At 38.3% G+C, this 23,063-nt stretch overlaps 1 protein-coding gene across 1 annotated transcript; it reads left to right on the plus strand.

Moving 5' to 3' along the window:
• Positions 1–114: 114 nt before the first annotated feature.
• Positions 115–21,145, plus strand: LOC126203637 (transmembrane protein 185B-like). Its single transcript, XM_049938011.1, has 6 exons — positions 115–272; positions 387–563; positions 703–910; positions 1,002–1,262; positions 1,368–1,491; positions 20,810–21,145. The coding sequence occupies exons 1-6, from the start codon at positions 235–237 to the stop codon at positions 21,046–21,048; spliced, it is 1,047 nt and encodes a 348-aa protein (XP_049793968.1). The 5' UTR covers positions 115–234; the 3' UTR covers positions 21,049–21,145.
• Positions 21,146–23,063: the final 1,918 nt, after the last annotated feature.

A 23,063-nucleotide genomic window follows, 5' to 3' on the forward strand; every position in this document is an offset into this window, starting at 1 on the left:
TATCATTTTGTAATCACAACTAAATACTCAACAATAATAAATCATAAAATTCTTGGCCGTTTTCTTCTCACTACTACTAGGTCGATATCACCAAAATGAATGCATAGGCAGTCAGCTGAATTAGAAAAAAAATGAAAATGTGTTTATGCCCTTTGTTTTGACAGGAAAGTACGTTTAAGCCAAAACAAACATGTGATAGTAACTACTACGTACTAGATATCAGAAAAATTGAACATGAACCTGCAAACTTTATTCCAGGACTTTAATCCAAGGTAAAGCATATTTCTTTGTTCGATAAGGCGCTGTCATTGTTTATGTTTTCCTTGTGGACACTTCTCACAGTAGCTGTGGTAATTCCAAGTATTTATGTCACATTTCAATTTCAGCAAGTTCCTTGTTCACGTGTGTTTAATGGTTTTTACCGCTTTATTTGCCCTGCGACTTGATGGGACAATTATCTGGAGTTACTGGACAGTGTTTATACCAATATGGTTTTGGAAATTTATGGTTATCTCAGGGGCAACTGTCGGCAGCTATGTATGGTGGAGGTACCCACATTTTAGGTAAATATCTTCTCTGCTGCTTTGTAATGTGTGAAATCTAAAATTTGTCAAAGTGGCAGAATGTAAACACGGAACTGAAAAGACAAGTAGCCGTAGTAGCGTATCGATTCAGTTAATGTTCTGTTTTATTTTTTAAAAGGTTGGAGGGTGAAGCATATGTGCACTACAAAGCAATGCTAATAAGCTTAGCACTCCACTTGATTCTTCTAATGTTTGAACTGCTGGTTTGTGACAAACTGGAGTCTGACAGACATTTGTGGATACTTGTTTTCATACCTCTCATATTTATTTCAATCGTTTCAATCGCTGTCTGCATCTGGGCTGTGAAACATGACCGCTCGTTTGAGGTAAGTAAGAGACATTACACATTTTTTGTTTGATTTGATTTCAGATTGATCTTAAAAAAAAAAGAGTAATGCACTGCTTTTTATTTTCCAGCTTGAACTTTTCTGTTCTGTCAATATACTACAGTTCATATTCCTGGCTCTAAAATTAGATGGATTTATATCGTGGAGCTGGGAAGTTGTTTTCGTGCCACTCTGGATTTTAATGTGTCTGTCATTAGTTGGAGTGTTGTATACAATAATTTTTGCAGGAATTTTGCTTAGGGCCCCTGAAGTAAATCCCCAACAAAGGAGAACATCTTTTAATTCAGCCTTAGGATATACATTTCTGGTCATACCAATACTCATTTTTCAGGTAATAATGACACCATTATATCACATTACTTTTGAAACAGCTGTTAACTCACATTTTAGCTTACACAGGAGTTGTCAAATTATATTTCATTCTATTAATTTCCAGGTGCTGCTTGCAAACAAGTTAGATGGGGCTATAACACTAAGTTATGTAGGTGTTGTTTCACCCCTGTTCCTTTCATACTGTACACTAATTTTAATGTCATTTGGTGCAAAAGGAGGCAACAGATGTAAGTATATCAACTGAGATTCCGATTTTAATCTTAAAGCAGTTTCGATCACATAGCATATGTTGTCAGAAGGCGACCAAATTTTGACTCGTTTTGCACACCCACCTGACCAGCTGCTGGCAGCCACTATGATTTAATCTGCTTCTGGATGTTTTGCTGTGAGTAATACAGGATGTCAATAATTACTCATATCTGGACTGTGCTGAGGCCTGATTTAAGCCTTGAAGAAGTTCATAAGTTCAGTCATCCTGTACAGATAATATTGTGATAAACATGGAGGGGTCAAGAGGGATGTTTGATACAAGTCTCTGGCTTTGGCCAGTGACATAATGTTAATGGCTGCTGTCACGTCACTTTTTGGTGCATATACTCACAGATTTGCTGATAGTTGGCGAAGTAATGTATTTGAAAGTAAAAACGTAAAACTGGTTATGGTAAAACACTGATTTGTAGCTTAACTCGAGGCATAGGTTAGGTTGGAAGGTAACAGTTTAGTTGTGAGTTGGCAAAGCCAATGAATGTTTATGGTGTTTGCCATGTTTCCTATGTCACTGGTCAAAGCTGATGACTCGAACCGAACTTTCCTCTGTGTCCAACATGGAGCTTAGATACCAATTTTAGAATAAAAGAATGGCAGACTAGTGTCATCACTACATTTTTCATTGATTTTTGTAGCCATTTCATAACAGAATGCCAGGATGTTTGTTTATTTAAAACTGTAGGCCTATTGTATAGCCACCAGCTAATATGTAAAACATCATTATTGCTACCCGTTTCACTTTATACATGTGTACCCATGTATCTGATTTCTTTATCTACTAATGTTAATCGCTTGAAATCTTTGTAGATATTGTTTGCGGTCTTACTGTTATATTCGTGTGTTTCTCTGTTTCTTGTCAAAAGAAAACTATTGATAAAGAAAAGGACACTAATGAATATATGTATTGTGAAGTAGTTGTCAAAATATCCAGTTTTTTGAAGAGATCTGTGCAGGATATTCAAGAATTAACACCAGGTATCATTCTCATAACGCAATCTATATTCTTAAAATACTATCATTCATGTAATCAGGGCTAGTCAGTGAAGCTCAATAATAAGCCTGTTTGTATAGAGTTTTCTTTAAATATATAATAGCATACAACTCAATAGCAGACGACAATGGCACACACAGAGGCTAAAAGAAAATAATGATAAAATAAAACAAAAGTAAAATGTCTGATAATGGAAGTGAACATAAACCAAAAGGAGCAGTGTTGCTATCTTAAAACAACATTTCTATTATACCATTTCCACCCTCCCTCAATGTTAATTAGCAATGTTACAAAAACTAATTTACAAGATTTAAGGAAGTCGTAGAAAGGCTCTAAATTTTTCAAATTTTCTTTTACCCAGCGACTTCATCAAAATATCAGCTGGTTTCACATTTGTGCCTTAACACAACTTTCTTAGCAGAGACTTTCTCTCTAACAAATAAAATTTTGAATCGCATTTGTGTGAGTGTGTGCATGTATGTTGTCTTATTTCCGATGAAGACAGCTCACTTTCGGACAGTCCTTTTGTTGTCTACCTGCGACTGAGCGTCTTCACTATTTGGTGAGTACCAGCTATCCTTTTCATAATATTGTTACATTCCAGCGTGGATTTTTCATTGTTTGAAATACAAATTTTACATCTATATGCTTAAGTTTACGATGGAACAGTGGATTCTTGCAAATGCTCAGTATTGGCATATTATCTTCAAAAAACAACGGCTCAGTGAATAATACAAATTACTGAGCCAGCAGGCTTCACTAGTTGCCATGCTTACAAATTCTGATTCTGTTTATGACAGAGATGCTGTGGGTTGCTTGTTAGATGCCCATGAAACATTACAGCCCAAAGCTTCAAACATTCTAACTACTGTCACCAGCCCAATCAGAGTGGACATTACCATTTATAGAATCAATAAAAATTTTATCCCTAGCATATAACAGACACGGTTTTGTGGTTCTGTTAATGTAATACAAGACATGTTTTAAAGCATTCCATAAATCCAGGCTTCCACATGATTCCTACCTGCTTAAAATATTTATTGCTATACAAATATCTGGTCTGGAACCTAACTAATAACATGACATACATCGATAACACTATTAAATTTCTACATTTTTCTCATTGTCTCCATTTTTCTTCATTGTCTTCATTTTCAGATTATTCTTTATTTAACATTCTGTGATCAGAAATTTTCCTCCAGGGGAGTTGAAACAGAATTGCTGTCAGACATATCAAAAACCATTAATACTTTTTGAAGATAGCTAAGCTACCTCAACAAATAGTATTAGTTTCCTTCCTTAAATTTGGAACAATATTCATTCTCATATAGTTGCCAATCACATCTAAATCCTGCATTTCAAAGTTATCCCTCCGTAACAACTTTTATATGGTCAATTCTCTCAGAACTTGAAGTTATCAGCAGATCATCAACATAAACAAGTAAGTGTATTTGTTGGGTTGACTGCTGCATCTGCTATCTGATCATCTAAATTGTGCATGTCTAGGTCTAACCTGACTAGTGTACAAAATACAAACTTTTATAGGAGGAAGGAATGAACAAACACTTTACGTCTTGGCATAGGAAAGGAAACTTATTGGGATTCAGTAGCTTCAGAAAAGTTTTACATGCATGTAGACTTTTTGCTCAAAAATACAAGAATATTTAGTCCGTAACCAAGGAACTGGAAAAAAAAAGTCTCCCTGAAGAACAATAGGTAACCAGTTTGAGAATAAGTATATTCCTAATAAGAATAAAACAGCACCTCTAGTAGCCGGTGCATAAAACATTTTGACATCCGCAGTGCAAATAAGTACATACACACAAATATAGGGTGTTCCACTCAAAAGAGGTCCCACAAATGTGTAGTAAGTCCACTGAAATTGCACCGTGTAATTTGTGAATTTGACATGGAAACATTGCCCTCTGCAACATTGTTTCGCACAACAGTGTATTTCTGCTCGTCGCTGTGGTTGGAGCTCAGTGTTTAGTGACAATGCATTGCTATACTGTCAAAGAGTGCTTGTTTTGTGTGAAAAAAATATTGGACTACTGGTTTCTTTAAAACATGACTGTGAATGTTTGTTGAATGGTTTGGTAGCCAGCATATATCATCTAAATGCTGCATACAAAAGTTAGTGAAGGAGATTTAGAGCAGTGGAACGGTGTTGGATCCTCACGGCAGGAGACAGCTGTCATTATCCGAAGAAAAAGTCACTGATGTGAAACTATGATTGTTGGTCTTTCCTTCAAAGTCTGTTTGACATTTCTCTCAGGAATGTGGAATGTCTTGGAGCATATTTTACAGATCTGTGAAGAAAGTGGACATGTATCCATACGGGTTTACAATTGTTCAGAAACTGGTTGTCAGCAACAAAGACAAATGCATTACATTTTGCCATTGGTTTCAGAAATTTATTGCACAGAAGCCAGGTATATTGCAGTACGCATTTTTGGTGTAATATAAAATCCACATGCACTGGTTGAGTAACCCCTGCATTCCCAAAGGATTGGCGTGTTCTGTACAATATCACTGCGTTGCATCATTGGACCAGTTTTTTTCAAGTCTGCTGTGATGTGCAGTTTACTTCAAAATGTTTCAGGAATTTGTGAACCAGTTGCACACTGAAGAACTTATCCTCAGCTTGTACCAACAGGATGGCATTGCATGCCACACGTTTCGAGTGACCGTGGCTGAGGTCGAATCATTTTTCCTGCGTCATTTCGAAATGACTGTGGCTTCCGAGGTCACCTGATTTTTTCCTCTAGGGTGGCCTAAAAGGCAAGATCTACTGGAACAAACTGCAGAACTTACAAGATTTGCAAGAGAACATCATCTGTGAAATCCAGGCAGTGACACCAGAGGTTCTGGCAGCTAATATGCAGTGTTGTGCTCAACTGAGTTTACAAGTCAAGGGTGGTCAGTTCCAGCACCTTTTGTGAATCACCTTCATTTCCCTATGAACAAGGATGACATGTTCATTTCATTTCCTGATTTTTATGCAAAGCCTTTAAGTGTAATTTAATACTGTTGAAAAACCTTTAGAAATTCCATTAGTAAATCAGTTTGGCTTGCTATCTGAAGTAGTGGAAGAACGGCCTTATACAGATGTAGCTTAATGTGGGCTGAAGCAGAATATTAGTTTAAAGAAACCAGACAGGTTAGGGTCAAATCAGAATAGGAAAAGAAGAATTCTGCTTCTAGGTAGCAGTCATGAAAGGAGTGTAGACCAGTAGCTTCAGGAGAAAGGTTAAGGCTACCAGGTCACGAGTTTTGTGAAAGAAAGTGCTAACCTTAGCCAGGTGGCACAAATTTTATGTCAGCTATGCAGGGACTTCGAGAAGGAATATCAGGTAATTATAGTTGGGGGAGCAGTAAACAGCCTGGCTATGATTCGAAGATATAGTATTAGGAGTGACCTGGACAAAACGAGAGCAACATGATCAGCCCTGGGTAAACACTGGTGTAAGGCATCTATCTCAACATTGAGCTGAACAGGATGCTCCAGACACTGGCAAAATCTCACATGAGTTGTGTTCCAGTTGATGCTATTGGTAAGTGGGGATACACAATACATGGCCTGCACATAAATAGGAATTGGAAAGATAAGTTAGCTTCTCTATCAGCAGGGGGCCACAGTCACACAAGGGATGATCCCTGTGGTTATTGGGACCAAGCCAACAGGTTTTTTAGGTTAAAGCCAAAGTCCAGACAGACAGTAATCGAGAAAAATAAAAGAAGCTTCATGTACAGTAAATATGGTTATAGCTAATGGTAGTATCAATTTACTTCATCAAAATATCAGGGGAATAAAAAATAAAGTAGATGAGCTGTTAGTATGTTTAGATAATCTCAAAAATAAGAATGAGATTGATAAATTTTGTCTGTCTGAACATCATGTAACTGTGGGGATGGAAAGTCTCAGTGTAAATGGGTATAATTTAGCAAAATCAGATCTAGCATTGATAAAGGAGAAGTTGCCATTTACACAAAACAAGGGTATAAGTACAAAACTGTAGAAGTAAACAAATTTTGTATTGATCAGCACTTTGGAGTTTGTGCATGTGAGCTACAGCTAGATAATGTATTGTTCATATTAGCAACAGTGTACATGTCCCCATTAGAAGATTGGGAGCTACTCATAAAATAGTTTGACTCTCTATTATGCTGTCTGTCAGACAAAAAGAAGAAGTTATTAATCTGGGGTGATTTCAATGTAAACTTTCTAAGCAGTTCTGATAGGAAAAGTGAGCTAGAAGTGTTATTAATGACGTAACTTAGAATCAGTGATCAGTTTCCCTGCATGTATAGCTGAAGACAGTAGCACTCTAATAAATAATGTATTTGTGCAGCAAGAGGATGTAGAACTAACACATTTTCCCTGTGATAAATGGATTATTGGCCCATGATGCACAACTGATTAACTTACAAAACTGAGCAGGGTGTACAGTTCAGAAATCATTAGGTTAAAGTGTAAGACTGGTCAACCTGATATCTATAGAGCACATCAGAGAAAGTTTAAGAAATGTTAATTGGGACAATGTGTATAATGAGTCAAATGCCAGTGATAAATGCAACATATTTCTTGATAAATTTTGAATACTGTTGCCTCAAAAAAATTACTAAATGTAACACCAAACAGTTCTCAAAGAAACTTTGAATCACAACAGGTATTACAGTGTCTTCAGTAAGGAAAAGAAAATTGTATGAGGCAGAAGGATTAGTAAAGACCCACAAGTAATCTTATACTGTAAAAATTATTGTAAAATACTGAGAAAAGTTGTCAGAAAATCAAAAAAATATGTATATTAGAGATGAAATTAACAACTTGGGCAATAAAATCAAAGCAGTATGGAATGTTGTTAGAAGAGAGACAGGAAAAGTAACCACTGGGGTAGGTAGTACTACTATTAAAGAGAATGAGACCATCTTAACCAGCAGTACACAAGTATAGGTGAAAAAAATTGGTGAGATTAGTTCAAAAGAAAAAGCCAAGCAGTACATGGAAGAGTCAGTTTTGGGAAATCCTAATCAGGTTAGTTTTCATCTAACAACCTCTTGTGAAATAAGGAAAATCATTAAATCTTTGAAAAATAAATGTTCTGTTGGAGTAGATGACATCTCTAAAGGATGTTAAAACAATGTAGAGTCACATCTGTAATGCATCACTACCTCAAGGTATTTTCCCAGACAGATTAAAATGTGTCATTGTCAAGCCAGTTTACAAAAAAGGGAACATCACAGATGTCAATAATTACCAGCCAGTATCCTTGCTCACAGCATTTTCAAAAATTGCTGAGAAAGTAATGTACTCAGGAGTGGTTAGCCATCTGAGCAGTAATGGGATACTTAGAAAATCACAGTTTGGATTTCAAAAATGTGGTTCCACAGAGACAGCAATATACAATTTCACTGCCCACATAATAGAGTCTTTAAATAATAAAATGTCACACATAGGAATTTTCTGTGGCTAGCCAAAGCATTTGATTGTGTAAACCTTGACATTATGTTACAGAAATTACAATTCTATGGTATAAATGGAACAGCATATGAGTGGTTTAAGTCATACCTACAGAACAGGAAGCAAAAAGTTTCTTTATATGGTTTAAGTGATTTAAAGAAGTTTCCCACTTCATCTAACTGGGGTGAAATTACATTAGATGTTCCACAAGGTCCCCTTCAGTTCTTGATATATGTGAATGACCTCCCTTCTTATCTGAAACAGGAAGCTGAACTGACACTGTTTGCTGATGATACAAGCATCATTATTAATGTACAGTAAAAGAAACTCCAATAGAAAATGATGTAAATAGTGTCTTTGGAAAAGTTATTAATTGGTTTTCTGTTAATGGGCTTGCTCTGAACTTCGAAAAAACACAGTACATCCAATTTTCTACTGCGAGGAGTACAGTTTCTTCAATAAATATAACACACCAACTGAAGTCAGTAGCTGGGGTAGAGCATACAGTTGAAAAAAATCATGTTTTGGATCTCCTAAAGTGACTAGATTCAGCAACTTTTGCAATCAGAATAATTGTTAATTTTGAGGATATATAAATTAGCAAGCTAACATATTTTGCATACTTTCACACTCTGATGTCATACGAAATAATATTTCGGTGTAACAATACTTAGACAATAAGTATTCACTGCTCAAAAGAAAGTGGTTAGAATAATGTGTGGGGCTCATAGTCACACATCTTGTAGACATCCCTTTAAAAGATTTGGAATTCTTACAACAGCCTCACAGTTCATTTACTCAATAATGAAATTTGTTCTCAACAACATGAACCAGTTTAAAAACAACAGGGACATTCATGATTATAACACCAGAAGAAAGAAAGACTTACACTACCCTCTACTTAACCTATCTTTGGCACAGAAAGGGGTAAAATATGATGCTGTAAAACTTTTCGATAAATTACCAGATGAAATAAAATGACTGACAAACAGCAGTAACAGTTTTAAAAATAAATTGAAATCATATCTCCTTGACATTCTTCTATACCATAGATGAATTCTTGAATAAGAAGAAATAAATCTATAGGTATAATATGTGCATTTTGTGCCATTTAGGGGAATGGGGTAGGTAATAAAAATTTTAAGCTTTTGTCTTTTTTTTTTTTTAAACAAACCTTTATTCATGTGCACATTCTTCTGACACATTCCACATCATAATGGTTACTGTGAGACTGATCTGCAACACAACATAACACGACACTGCACAAGGTGGACCATAATCTGAGTCACTACCTGTTTTGTTGCTGGTTTTTGTCATTATAGACAAACAATACAGAAAATCACTTCTTATAAATCCAAAGCCAGTTATTACTGTGTGGAATTTAATTTTCCTATTTTTGGGTGAGTGCTTCAAACCTTTCTGAGTTTGTAAACTTTATCTTTCATTTTAATGCAACATCCAATAGGTAATTTAACATAAAAGTCTCCAACTATCTCTCCACAGAGAAAAGCACTACAGAATCCAATTGATGGGTGGGGAAACTGATTCGGAAAAAAAAATCTCACTGAAGTTAATTTTCCTACTGGACTCTATTTTTCAATTAAGTCAATCTCTGTTGGAAACCTTTAGCTACAAGACAATCTTTATAAGAAACAATATTACCATTATCATCTCTTTTTTAACTGAAAACCACTTTGTGTGTATAACATTACACTCATTTGGCTTGCGTACTTAATCTCATGTGTTATTTACTTCCAGGACTTGCAGCTCTCTTGCAATGGAATTTTTCAAATTTTCAGCATCACTACAAGACATTGCTTAGGCTACGTGCTAGGGTCATCATCCTCCACTGCTGTCAACAGGCCCAACTCATAATCCTCTAAGTAATTCGGGTGTTGAATATTCCTCCTGGATCTCAGATTCTGTGGCCTCTCATCCTCATCATCCACATTTTCCTCTGCATCCTCAAAAGAATCTTCTCTGTTGTTACTGATTTCTTGTTCTTTGCTAAGCTGACTTCTGTTTTCTTCCAAACCCCAATCCTTGTTTCTGTTTCTTTCTGACCCTCTGATTCTCAAATTTTATCTATGTTCGCTTCATCACAAAAAATAGTATATATATATATATATATATGATTTCATGATGCCGTCAGCTGCCGTTCTCTTTATTTCATGTATGGTTGTAGAATTTCTGCCATAGGCCATTTTCAAGTATGTGGTGGTGGTGGTTAGTGTTTAATGTCCCGTCGACATCGAGGTCATTAGAGACGGAGCGCAAGCTCAGGTTAGGGAAGGATTGGGAAGGAAATCGGCCGTGACTTTTCAAAGGAACCATCCCGGCATTTGCCTGAAACGATTTAGGGAAATCACGGAAAACCTAAATCAGGATGGCTGGAGACGGGATTGAACCGTCGTCCTCCCGAATGCGAGTCGAGTGTGCTAATTTTCAAGTATGTAGAACGGGTGCATTATACATTGGACACATTGATGACACTTGGGATTTTGACGTTGGAAAAATAGTATATGACTCTATTACAGGGACACTAGTTTTCTTCTTCTTTTCAGATGCAGTTGGCAGCAAGAAAATTACATCTCACTGTACCTCAATTCTCTTCATGGGAAGTATAAATATTATGTACCTCTTCACATCATTATCATGTACCATAAATAAACCTATCTTGTTTTTGGGGTCTAACTTCAGTCTCTTTTGTTTGAGAACAAAAACCGACAGATGAACCTCATATATTTTCAAAACTTCTAAGGGTAATTCTGTGCCATAAAAGGCTTCAAATGGAGTCTTACCTCTGACAGGACTTTTACCAGTTTGATTTAGTACTTAAGCCGTCGTTTACCTGCTTAAGCCCAGAAATGTATGGGCATCTCTGAAATCAGTGAATGAGTAGCTTCAACCAAGATGCTCACATCTCTTTCAGCTCTTCCATTTTGCTGTGGTGTGCATACAGTTCTTCTTTGATGGATTATGCCATTATCCCTCAAAAATTTACCTAAAGCAGATTCATAAACTCAATTTCAGTATCACTCTTTAGAACTTTAATTTTTAGACCATTTTCTCTCTCATCTTTTGCAATAACACTCTTGATCAAACCTTTAACTTCATAAAGAATACTTTGTGCTAACTTGAGTAGTCATCCTTCAAAAGCAAATAATATTTTGCTTCTCCAAGTAAATGTGTCTCCTTAGGCCATAGGTGACTGCATGAACTGATTCAAGTACTGCATTAGCCCTTGGCAAACTGATGTTATTTACCTGCCAGACACTCTTCACAAGTGACAGTCATCAACGAAATTCACTCCTTTCTGCAAAAATAACTCTTACATGCTCTCTGATAGCGAATTTTTTGTACATCAGATGCTCAAGTTTTCAACACAATTACACAAATTTACCAGACCAAAGTTCATTAAACTTACACACATTATGAATATTGACAGATTGAAACTCACTAGTGGTATTACTGTCAACCATAGACTGTGTTTTATCTGGAAACATCATAGTAACCATTGACAGTTCTGATTGTATTGCATTTAGGGAAGACAACATCTGATACACTTTGTTGAAGCATTTGGATAATGCACAAACTTCACCTTTGCTGTTCAAGAACTGACATTGTTCCTTGACTGACAGTCCACGAGTGTAGTGTAAGCTGTCTCTTTAGTGGACTTGTTGCATCTTCTAAGTGTTCTGTCCACCATAGTTTCTACCAAAAATGGATTGAGTTTCAGTTCAGGCACAAACACTCCACTGTGTACTTTTTTGAAAAACTTAACCCCATTCCATGCAGACAGTTCCACAGTACTGCACTCACTAAGAGAGGTCGCCTACGCATCATCGCCGAATTCGTCCAAATTTATGGTACATGTAGGGCGTGGTGAAACTTGAAAGTGCCCGAAGTGGAAACTCCAGATGGCCAAGCATTTAGGAGATAAAAGGAATTATGATACGGATCTGTCACCATGTGCACCTTATCAATTGTTCCTGTGACAATGTGTTTAGGAAGCTGTCTTCGGCTCAATGGTAAGAGATTGGATTTGCATTGAAAGGGTCGCAGGTACGACTCTGCCCGGTAGCAAATATTTTAGTGCTCCTTGGCAATGCGTACACTACTAACATCACAATTAATCGCAACATCATATAGATTATTTTATTAATTTATATAAGCACAAAAAATATAGGCATAGGATGAAACGTGGGACTGCAAACATTTTAAAAGGGATTATAGTTAACGCATACGTCTACATCTACATGATTACTCTGCAATTCACATTTAAGTGCTTGGCAGAGGGTTCATCGAACCACAATCATACTATCTCTCTACCATTCCACTCCCGAACAGCGCGCGGGAAATACAAACACCTAAACCTTTCTGTTCGAGTTCTGATTTCTCTTATTTTATTTTGATGATCATTCCTACCTATGTAGGTTGGGCTCAACAAAATATTTTCGCATTCGGAAGAGAAAGTTGGTGACTGAAATGTAAATAAATCTCGTCGGGACGAAAAACTTCTTTGCTTTAATGACTTCCATCCCAACTCGCGTATCATATCTGCCACACTCTCTCCCCTATTACGTGATAATACAAAACAAGCTGCCCTTTTTTGCACCCTTTCGATGTCCTCCGTCAATCCCACCTGGTAAGGATCCCACACCACCCAGCAATATTCTAACACAGGATGAACGAGTGTAGTGTAAGCCGTCTCTTTAGTGGACTTGTTGCGTCTTCTTAAGTGTCCTGCCAATGAATCGCAACCTTTGGCTCGCCTTCCCCACAATATTATCTATGTGCTCTTTCAAACTGAAGTTGTTCGTAATTTTAACACCCAGGTACTTAGTTGAATTGACAGCCTTGAGAATTGTACTATTTATCGATTAATCGAATTCCAATGGATTTCTTTTGGAACTCATGTGGATAACCTCACACTTTTCATTATTTAGCGTCAACTGCCACCTGCCACACCATACAGCAATCTTTTCTAAATCGCTTTGCAACTGATACTGGTCTTCAGATGACCTTACTAGATGGTAAATTACAGCATCATCTGCGAACAACCTAAGAGAATTGCTCAGATTGTCACCTAGGTCATTTATATAGATCAGAAACAGCAGAGCTAGCTGCGTTGCACAAGAACAATGTTTTCTGAAGCCATGCTGATTACGTATCAATAGATAGTTCCCTTCAAGGTGATTCATAATGTTTGAATACAGTATACGCTCCAAAGCCCTACTGCAAACCGACGTCAATGATATAGGTCTGTAGCTCGATGGATTACTCCTACTACCCTTCTTAAACACTGGTGCGACCTGTGCAATTTTCCAATCTGTAGGTACAGATCTACTGGTGAGCGAGCGGTTGTATATGATTGCTAAGTAGGGAGCTATTGTATCACCGTAATCTGAAAGGAACCTAATCGGTATACAATCTGGACCTGAAGACTTGCCCGTATCAAGCGGTTTGAGTTGCTTCGCAACCCCTAACGTATCTACTTCTAAGAAACTCACGCTAGCAGCTGTTCGTGTTTCAAATTCTGGAATGTTCCATTCATCTTCCCTGGTGAAGGAATTTCGGAAAACTGCGTTCAATAACTCCGCTTTAGCAGCACAGTCGTCGGTAACAGTACCATCGCCACTGCGCAGTGAAGGTATTGACTGCATCTTGCCACTTGTGTACTTTCCATACGACCAGAATTTCTTCGAATTTTCTACCAAATTTCGAGACAATGTTTCGTTGTGGAACCTATTAAAGGCATCTCGCATTGAAGTCCGTGCCAAATTTCGCGCGTCTATAAATTTTAGTCAATCTTCGGGATTTCGCGTTCTTTTGAATTTCGCATGCTTTTTTTCCGTTGCCTCTGCAACAGAGTTCAGGCCTGTTTTGTGTACGATGGGGGATCAGTTCCATCTCTTACCAATTTATGAGGTATGAATCTCTCAATTGCTGTTGCTACTACATCTTTGAATTTGAGCCACATCTCGTCTACATTTGCATAGTCAGTTCGGAAGGAATGGAGATTGTCTCTTAAGGAAGGCTTCTAGTGACACTTTATCCGCCTTTTTAAATAAAGTTATTTTGCGTTTGTTTCTGGTGGATTTGGAAGAAACTGTATTGAGCCTAGCTACAACGACCTTGTGATCACTAATCCCTGTATCAATCATGATGCTCTCTATTAGCTCTGGATTGTTTGTGGCTAAGAGGTCAAGTGTGTTTTCGCAACCATTTACAATTCGCGTGGTTTTGTGGACTAACTGCTTGAAATAATTTTCGGAGAAAGCATTTAGGACAATCTCGGAAGATGTTTTCTACCTAGCACCAGTTTTGAACAAGTATTTTTGCCAACATATCGAGGGAAGGTTGAAGTCCCCACCAACTATAACCGTGTGAGTGGGGTATTTATTTGTTACGAGACTCAAATTTTCTCTGAACTGTTCAGCAACTATAGCATCGGAGTCTGGGGGTCAGTAGAAGGAGCCAATTATTAACTTAGTTCGGCTGTTAAGTATAACCTCCACCCATACCAATGTGCATGGAGTATCTACTTCGACTTCACTACAAGATAAACCACTACTGACAGACACAAACACTCCACCGCCAATTCTGCCTAATCTATCTTTCCTGAACACCGTCTGAGACTTCGTAAAAATTTCTGCAGAACTTATTTCAGGCTTTAGCCAGCTTTCTGTACCTATAACGATTTCAGCCCTTGATCCAAGCACACCCTGTATTTGGCATGCACCCTTTGAGATTGCAGCCCACCCCGTACTTTCCCGAGGCCTTCTAACCTTAAAAAGCGCCCAGTCCACACCACACAGCCTCCGCTACCCGTGTAGCCGCCAGCTGAGTGTAGTGAACTCCTGACCTGTTCAGCAGAACCCGAAACCCCATCACCCTATGGCGCAAGTCAAGGAATCTGCAGCCAACACGGTCACAAAACCGTCTGAGCCTCTGATTCAGACCCTCCACCCGGATCTGCACCAAAGGTCCGCAGTCGGTTCTGTCAATGATGCTGCAGATGGTGAGCTCTGCCTTCATCTCGTAAGCAAGACCGGCAGCCTTCACCAAATCAGATAGCCGCTGGAATCCAGAGAGAATTTCCTCAGATCCAAAGCAGCACACGTCATTAGTGCCGACATGTGCCACCACCTGCAGCTGGCTGCACCCTGTGCTCTTCATGGCATCCGGAAGGACCCTTTCCACATCAGGAATGACTCCACCCAGAATGCACACGGAGTGCACACTGGATTTCTTCCCCTCCTTAGCCGCCATATCCGTAAGGGGCCACATTACGCGCCTAACATTGGAGCTCCCAACCACCAATAAGCTCACCCTCTGCGATTGCCCGGACCTTGAAGGCTGAGAATCATCCTCTGAAACAGAGCAGGCAGCTGCCTCTGGCTCAGCCAGAGAAAGTACCTGAAACCTGTTTGTCAGACGCACCGGGGAGGCTTTCTGATCAGCCTCCGGGGACGTCTTTCGCTGCCTGCCACGCCTTGGAACGACCTCCCAATCGACTACAGGTGAGGGCTCAGCCCCACTGCGGGCAACAACCGGGGCAACCACAGTGGCAGACCGATCTGGGGACAGACGGGGCGAGGTTGACATCCCCGTGATACCCAAGTCCGGCTCCCCACAGTGGTGCCCATTGGCAACAGCCTCAAGCTGCCCGACCGAAGTCAGCGCCGCCTGCAGCTGTGAGCGAAGGGATGCTAACTCAGCCCTCATCCGAACACAGCAATCACAGTCCCTGTCCATTCTAATCGATGTTGAACAACAGTTACTGAAACATGAGTCCATGCCTAGATAATGCAAGGGAAACATGCAAAGAATGTATGAACTAACCTGTACAAATGCCTAACAGCTGCGCTACAATCTACCTGAATTTACACGGGAACATCGTGTATGTAAATCAATACTTCCATTCTTTTGCAATTGATCCATCACATGTACTGGGGTGATATGCATCGAAGAAACAGGGGAAGCAATAATTTTGACCGCATCTTGGGCACATTATAAACGCCTCCTTTTTGCAGTGACATGTATTCTTTTTTTTAAATGTCTCCATAGAAAAACAAACTTGATTGACATTCTGAAAACAGCGTCTTTCGTCACACAGTCCAGCAGCGAACCATGTGTACTGCAGTATGTCACTGATTACATGGGAGGATAGTGGTGATGTGTAATGGAATGTAGTTTTTGCAAGCTTTTCGGGAAGTGATTTCTTTTTCTTTCTCAATGAGATAGGTGCAGTTTTGAAATTTTTTTAGACTTTTTACCTAACGATAAAAAGTACGTCACAGGGTTTCACTAGTGGCATACATTTTGGGGGAATTACTTTGATACTGCGCATTGGCAATCCGTCTTCATATTTGAACAGTTCATCATATATTTGTGGATCTGTTTGTCATCCCCATGAGTCAATCAACAGAAGACATTTATTCTCTTGCACATAGGGCTTCATCACATCAGTTAAATATGTTTTGTATAAGCCTGTTGTCAGTTTACCGGATTTTGAAGAAGTGGTGATAACATTTGTATATTTTGCTCTGTACGTATCTACTGATTTTCTAATCCTGTGTCCAAAAGAGCCAGTACTCTCCTGTAGGCATATGTGTGTGGCAGTAGTTTTCCTGAAAGGCTCATAGCATATTGTGCTGTATAGGATTGTGTTAGTTTGTTCATATACTTTTGTTTCATGCACACCACTTTTGACCCTTGGTGTTCTAGGGCTCGGTCATATGTCGACTGATACTGGCAGCCTGGAAAGAGAAGATACAAATGTAAATCTATTATACGTAACAGTGCAAAGAGTATGTCGATTGATGTAGGCAATTGGCTTACCTGTCTGATCGGTGTTGATAACAATGTCTTTGTCATAGTTGTGGATAAGAGCTAGAGTCTGGCGACAAAAATACTCTACCACAGCAAGGGTTTCTTCAATAATAGCAGTATCTCTTTCTGATACAAATTTTTTAACATTTCTCTGTTGGATTTTATGCATTTGTTTAAACCGCTTGACCCACGTTGCTGAAGCTTCGAATTCCAAATCTGGAAACTGTCTCACAGCAGCAAGTGCCCATTGTTGCAAGTTTCTATTAGTGACTTGCTGGTTACAGTTCCGTGCTTCTATAAAGAGAACATATGTCCAGGAATCAATTGTATGATATTTGTCCACACTGTTTAATATGTTCTTCCCAAATTTTCATATCCCGCATATGCTTGAAGGAGATGCACATTTTGTTTACAGAGTCTTCAACTTCCACTTTGGATGTGTTTCAGCAAGATTAACCGCCATTATTTTATAATCCAGTGGAACAGATTCTGGATCTTCTTTCATTTTTTTCACACCGGATTCATAATCATCATCTGACAAAATGCCACTCTTCATGTCTGCATATTCACATTCTTCAGCGACATCTTCAAACCGAATCAATCCCTCGTCGCACACAAACATATATTTGGATAAAATGTCTAGTATTTTCTGGTGTATTTTATTTGCCATTTGAATCTGTTCTTCGGTTATTCCTGTGGAACTTTCTGATGCAGTCAGATCCTCTTCGGTCAAGTACTGTAAACATAAATCCAGTGCCATCTTCAATTGTCGCTTGGACACATCACTGTGGAGTCTATTATCATCTGGCTCCTGTTCTGTATCTACCGACATTCCAGGCACGTTACGATTTTCACTTTTGTCCGATGTTTTTAATCTTTCCACAATATTTTCCTCCATTGTTCTTACGGTACAGTTGTTTTGTATACAATGATTGTGATATTTCCCAGAATATTCGCACACTAATCTTGCAATATTCACATTACCCAGTCAAGAGCAAGCAGATGAATGAGTTACCTGGCTAGCGTTGTCACTTAACTATTGTAAATCAATACAACAAAACTTTGTCTGACGATTAAGGCAAATGTCAACAGCAAAGTTCACAGCATGGACAGTGATACCAGTTCAAAGCATGCTCATAATAAGTGTGAAAATAACCATGTCCAGAGTGAGTATCCATGAGAGAGAGTACAGTACTCATAGCACAGTATACAATTGACAGCTCAGTACGCACACAGAATCTGAATGTATTGTGACGGATGATCTATTGTCTGGTAGTGGCCTTTATATAACTGCCCGCCGTTCGGGCCAGCGTCGTTGGGGCTGGTGTTGTTTGTGCCAACAGCACCACCGAGGTCAATTTAAACTCACTGTATATGATGTGTGCACTTGATGGACCGTTCGCAGTCCCAAGTTTGCAAGGTAATATGCTTGTTGTAAAGACTGGCGTCCCATGCTGATGTGCACATAGAAATACATTTTTTTTTTTTTTTTTTTTTTTTTATTTTATTACAGAGACCAGCCAGCTCTCTGACCGAACATGCTGAGAAACCGTGGTGGCTGCTGAATCAAACACTGCTTCCTAAACACATTGCCACAGGGGCAGTTGATGAGGTGCACATGGTGATCCATATCGGAATTCCTTTTATTTGCTAAATGCTTGGCCATCTTAAGTTCCTACTTAGGGCACTTTCATGTCTCACCACGCTCTACATGTACCACGAATTTGGACAAATTTGGCGATGACAAGTAGGCGTCCTCTCCTTATCAGTCGCATTAAGAAATTTACCATCACCCACAATAACTTTCACTGAGCTGTCCAATTTCTTAAACAATTCTCTCATTTTGCACATATGCTTACTAGCACCTGTATCAATGAACCAATAATCTTGTAGGTGAACTTGACTTATAAAAGCAGTTACGTCTTGCACTTTTTTGCCTTTCTTGGACTTCAGCAATATGCAGTCTGACTTAAGATGACCTCTTTTCGTACAGTAACTGCAGCTTCTTATTTCTCATTAAGTTCTTACTCCTCAGAGGGGATGGATTCCTTATGCTCAACAGGAATGTCTGTAGCTCTCTGGCAGTAACGTCAACACCTTCGTTGTAATCATTTTGTCTGAAAATGGTTCACCTGCTTGTGTCAGTTTAGTGTTGATTATTTCTGTTTTTGATATAACTGTAACCACCGAGTCATCACCAATGTTGAATGAGGAAAAACTTTTGTTGAAGCATGTGAATGCTCACCACAGACTCGTTCTCACACATGGTCTTCAGTTTAGCCCACTTGCAAGCTGACATACAAGACAGTGTGTGAGGGAGTGTCGCTACTTCCATCTGCATCACAATAAGTTCCTGTGCCTTTGCGTCCTTTTCCAGTCCCCCCCCCCCCCCCCTCGGCTTCTTCTCCTTTGAACGCTTAATAGCTGTGCTATTGACAGTATCTAAAAAGCCTTTGACACTGAATATCACTTTCATTTGGAATTTCCACATTACGCAGCTGTCTCCTCCAGACAACTTCTAGCAGTGGTGCATTGGCTGTTACATGCAATACCACAAAAAAAGACATTAAGAGCATACCACTGACACCTCTAAATTAAATTTATTCCATAACTTGTTAGTGAATGACAGTATGCAGACTAAACTAGTTTCTTCATTTATAGATCACATACAGTAATTGTCATGCATACTGCAAATATATCTGAAACAAACCACTTCATTAATTCTGAACAATGGGTTTTCCAGTTGTGTATGCACTCTGTGTGCAGTCTCAAAAACTAAATGTTTTCCATCATTTGAGAAATTTATTTTTATGGCTTGTGGAGTTCACTGAAAGGTATGAGCTGGGTGTGCTTTGTCAAAATTCAGTGTTAATCCCCTGCCCACACCTCTTCTGTACCTCCACTACCCACGCTAGCCAAGATCACCGCTGACCAATATCTGGTCTTCCGTCCTGAATTTTCCATTGTAGGATTTTATTAGCATTAATAACTTTCTAAGAACATTGTATGGTGGTACAGAGTGATTTTCAGGAAATACATGAAAGCTGTGGGGGCATCAATTACAAAAAAATATTTCTTTTGTGGTAAGTAATGAACCAGTTTCTGGTCTCTGAATGTTATGTTACGTATTGAAGTATGTATTACATCCATATATGTGTACTAGTAGCACCATACCTTTCCTCAAACCCATTTGTATTGGGTAGAGCTTGATTCATCTGTTTCCCTACATCCTTCTGATTTAAAAGGCACAGTCAGATCAAAACAAGACATGTGGAAAAAAAAGTGAGTAAGTAAACTGTTTATTATTTCTAAAGTAATTGTCATAAATGTTAATACATTCATCATACTGTGATACAAGATTATCAATGACTTCGTGCAAAAATGTTTGTGATTGTCCCCATGTTCCCCAGGTTACTTTGAATATATTGCAGAAGTCTCACTGGGGAGCAGTTACATGTTCTCCATACAGTCCTGAACTCTCCCCATGCAATTTCCATAGCCATAAGAAAGACACCTGCAGCTGTTGATTTGCTTCGGATGAAAAGGTGGAAGCCTGGGTACAACCATGGTTCTATAGGCAACCACAAACATTTTTCGATCAAGACATTGACAGTCGTGTCTCACAGAGGTATAACTATATTAACAGTTACAACGATTGCTTTTGAAATAATAAACAGTTTACTTACTATTTTCTGCCTGTCTAATTTTCATTTGACTGCCCCTTAATAGGAATAAAGAAAAAATGTACAAATAGCCTAAATGCACACTTTGTGTCACTTACATCATATAAATTTATCAAAAGCTATTGTGTTTCCAAACTCTGAGTCATATACACACAGTAAATATTACAAGAAATGATAATTATGAAAAATATCAACTTTTAGTTTTTTTGCATTAGTCCAGTAAATCATTCTTGCCTTAACAGTATTGTGTGTTGTTTTTATCCTATTGCACAGCCCAATATAAAGAAACCCCTTCTCATTCACAGGGTGGTTTGGAATTCGAAAAGACTTCTGTCACTTCCTGCTGAGCTTGTGTCCTTTCCTGCAGGAGTACGCTAACATAGCGTACAGCATACAGAGTGATGATGGTTCTCGCCGAGCTAATGCTGGTACTAGCAGTTCCAGTGAGACCTCAGTTGCTGACATGAAAACTGAGAAGAGGGTGAAAAAACCAGAGTTACTAAAACCAGTTGTGCCCGTTGTATCAATAGACATGCCAGACTAGCCAAAAAGGAGGCTGCTGACTCAGCACCTCGTCATTGTTGACTGATGTCTTTACCTGTTTAAAAAAACCGGTAGAGTGACTGATCTGTTTTCTACATTTAGGGACTATTTATTCAGCTGTGAGTGATATGTATTTTAAAAGTGTTAGTGCAGTGAGGTGCTATATATTAATTTTATTTTATACACTGATATCTTCCATTTAGACTAGTAGGTAAATAGTGCCCAAAATGCTTCCACGATGGATTTCTGTGCTGAACAATTACTATTGACCTTTGAATATCAGGAATATTTTTGCAAAGATGAAAATTTTAGGCAGAAATGTGTAATTTTTTACCCATATGTAAGTTTTAAAACTTTAATTTGCATACTTCTCAGGTGCACATATGATGATAAATATATTTAAACTAACGCCAAAAAAAGGTTAGCTGAAATAGCTTCAGTGTTACTAGAATTTCAGCAGAGAACACATCCCTGTTTTTCCAAGGGAGTGAGTCAGTAGCATTAAAATCATTTTAAAGTGATTGAGTTGGAAAGCATCAAATATGCTTCCTGATGTAAATATACATTGGCAGAAAAATAGTTAGAATTTATAAGTTAATAATGTGAATAGAAAGCAAAATGACTGAATCAGTGTTGTCACTGGATTATAATTAAGAAAGGAGACAGGCAGTGAGTCGGTGAGATAGATAAATTCACATTGGCTAAAAGTAATTCAAGTGGCTACGTGAAACAAATCTTGCAAATTTCTTACATCATGTGAGTAAGCCTTGGTATTAAACACCCCAGTCATATTTAACACATGTCAGAGAATGTCAATTATGCTTCATTTTCAAATAAACCTACAGATATACCTTTATCCAGTTAACAACATTACACAAAAGAAAAGAAATCTCACAAGACTGTTATTTGTAGCTGCATCATTTAAAATTTGATATCAGATGAGAAAGGCTATAGAGGATTCATATCTTATTTCCCTCTCTTACTGCTGTGCAGCTCTTGAGAAGGAAAATGGAAATTCACTGTTGTCTTTTGCTCTTCATTGCCACCAATTGATTACAGCCTTCTTGATCATTCAGTAAGAATGGTTCTCAGGTAACACTGATTTCATACTTCTGCAATATTTTCATTAAGTCCTGCAAGCCTGTTTTTCCATGTGCAGTACCATAATGACTTTTGAGTTTGGCTAGTATTAGCATGATCTTTTGTGTCATGTTGTTGAAACGGGTTGACTGGAGTTTCATTGGCAAAAGAACTTTAAAAAAAGCTCTTGGCTTAATATATTGCTTCTCAAAGAAGTTTGCTGAGGGTTTGTGATGAGGCTAGTTTAAATACATCTCAGTCACCATTGCAGTCATTTAACTGGTTCACGACAAAATTAAACAATAACTTACTAGAGGAATAATGTAACATGGCTATGGACTGCTAACTAACGTACATTTTACCTTACCTCACCTCACTACTTTGACGGCCTGGGATTGGCATATGTTGGGACTGTTTATGACTTGAGTGACACCTACAACAGAAAAAAATAACTCCTTAGCAGATGCAGTGCTTAAATTAACAAATTGCATTATTGTGCTGTGCATAGGTTACCTACATGAGTGACACAAGATAAGACAGGGCATCATCATTCGTTGCATAGATTAATAGAGATTATTAAGCTTCAGTGTAAAATCCAGTAACAGATAATTAATGTAAGAAGGAAAAATTTAACAATTGCTAAATGTGATGATCAAAAAGTTTTTAGCTAGTTAGTAAGATGTGTGTTGTAGAAGCAAGAAGCATGCGTATTCATTTTTAAAATTGTAGTTGTGAATTCCATATCTATTATCTTGCAAGGAGAGGCCCCCAGCAGTGGGATCAAGTTTTTGAAGTCATCTATACAGTTATGTAGGTCAAGATCCCAGGTACCACACCCTGCAGCCATTCATGCTGGTAGGCAGTTGTTTGTGAGCAATTGACAGAAAAGAAAATTGGAGTTTTCTGTTATGCTCAATATTGTTAAAAAAGTCTTAT

Source organism: Schistocerca nitens, chromosome 9 (genome assembly GCF_023898315.1).
Source record: "Schistocerca nitens isolate TAMUIC-IGC-003100 chromosome 9, iqSchNite1.1, whole genome shotgun sequence".
NCBI lineage: Eukaryota > Metazoa > Arthropoda > Insecta > Orthoptera > Acrididae > Schistocerca > Schistocerca nitens.

What these genes read in the sequence shown, in the direction of transcription:
- LOC126203637 (XM_049938011.1), top strand. Translation starts at nt 235, where the DNA reads ATGAACCTGCAAACTTTATTCCAGGACTTTAATCCAAG. An exon ending in TGGAGGTACCCACATTTTAG is followed by an intron (nt 564 to 702) that starts GTAAATATCTTC and finishes ATTTTTTAAAAG; the next exon opens with GTTGGAGGGTGAAGCATATG. An exon ending in TACCAATACTCATTTTTCAG is followed by an intron (nt 1,263 to 1,367) that starts GTAATAATGACA and finishes ATTAATTTCCAG; the next exon opens with GTGCTGCTTGCAAACAAGTT.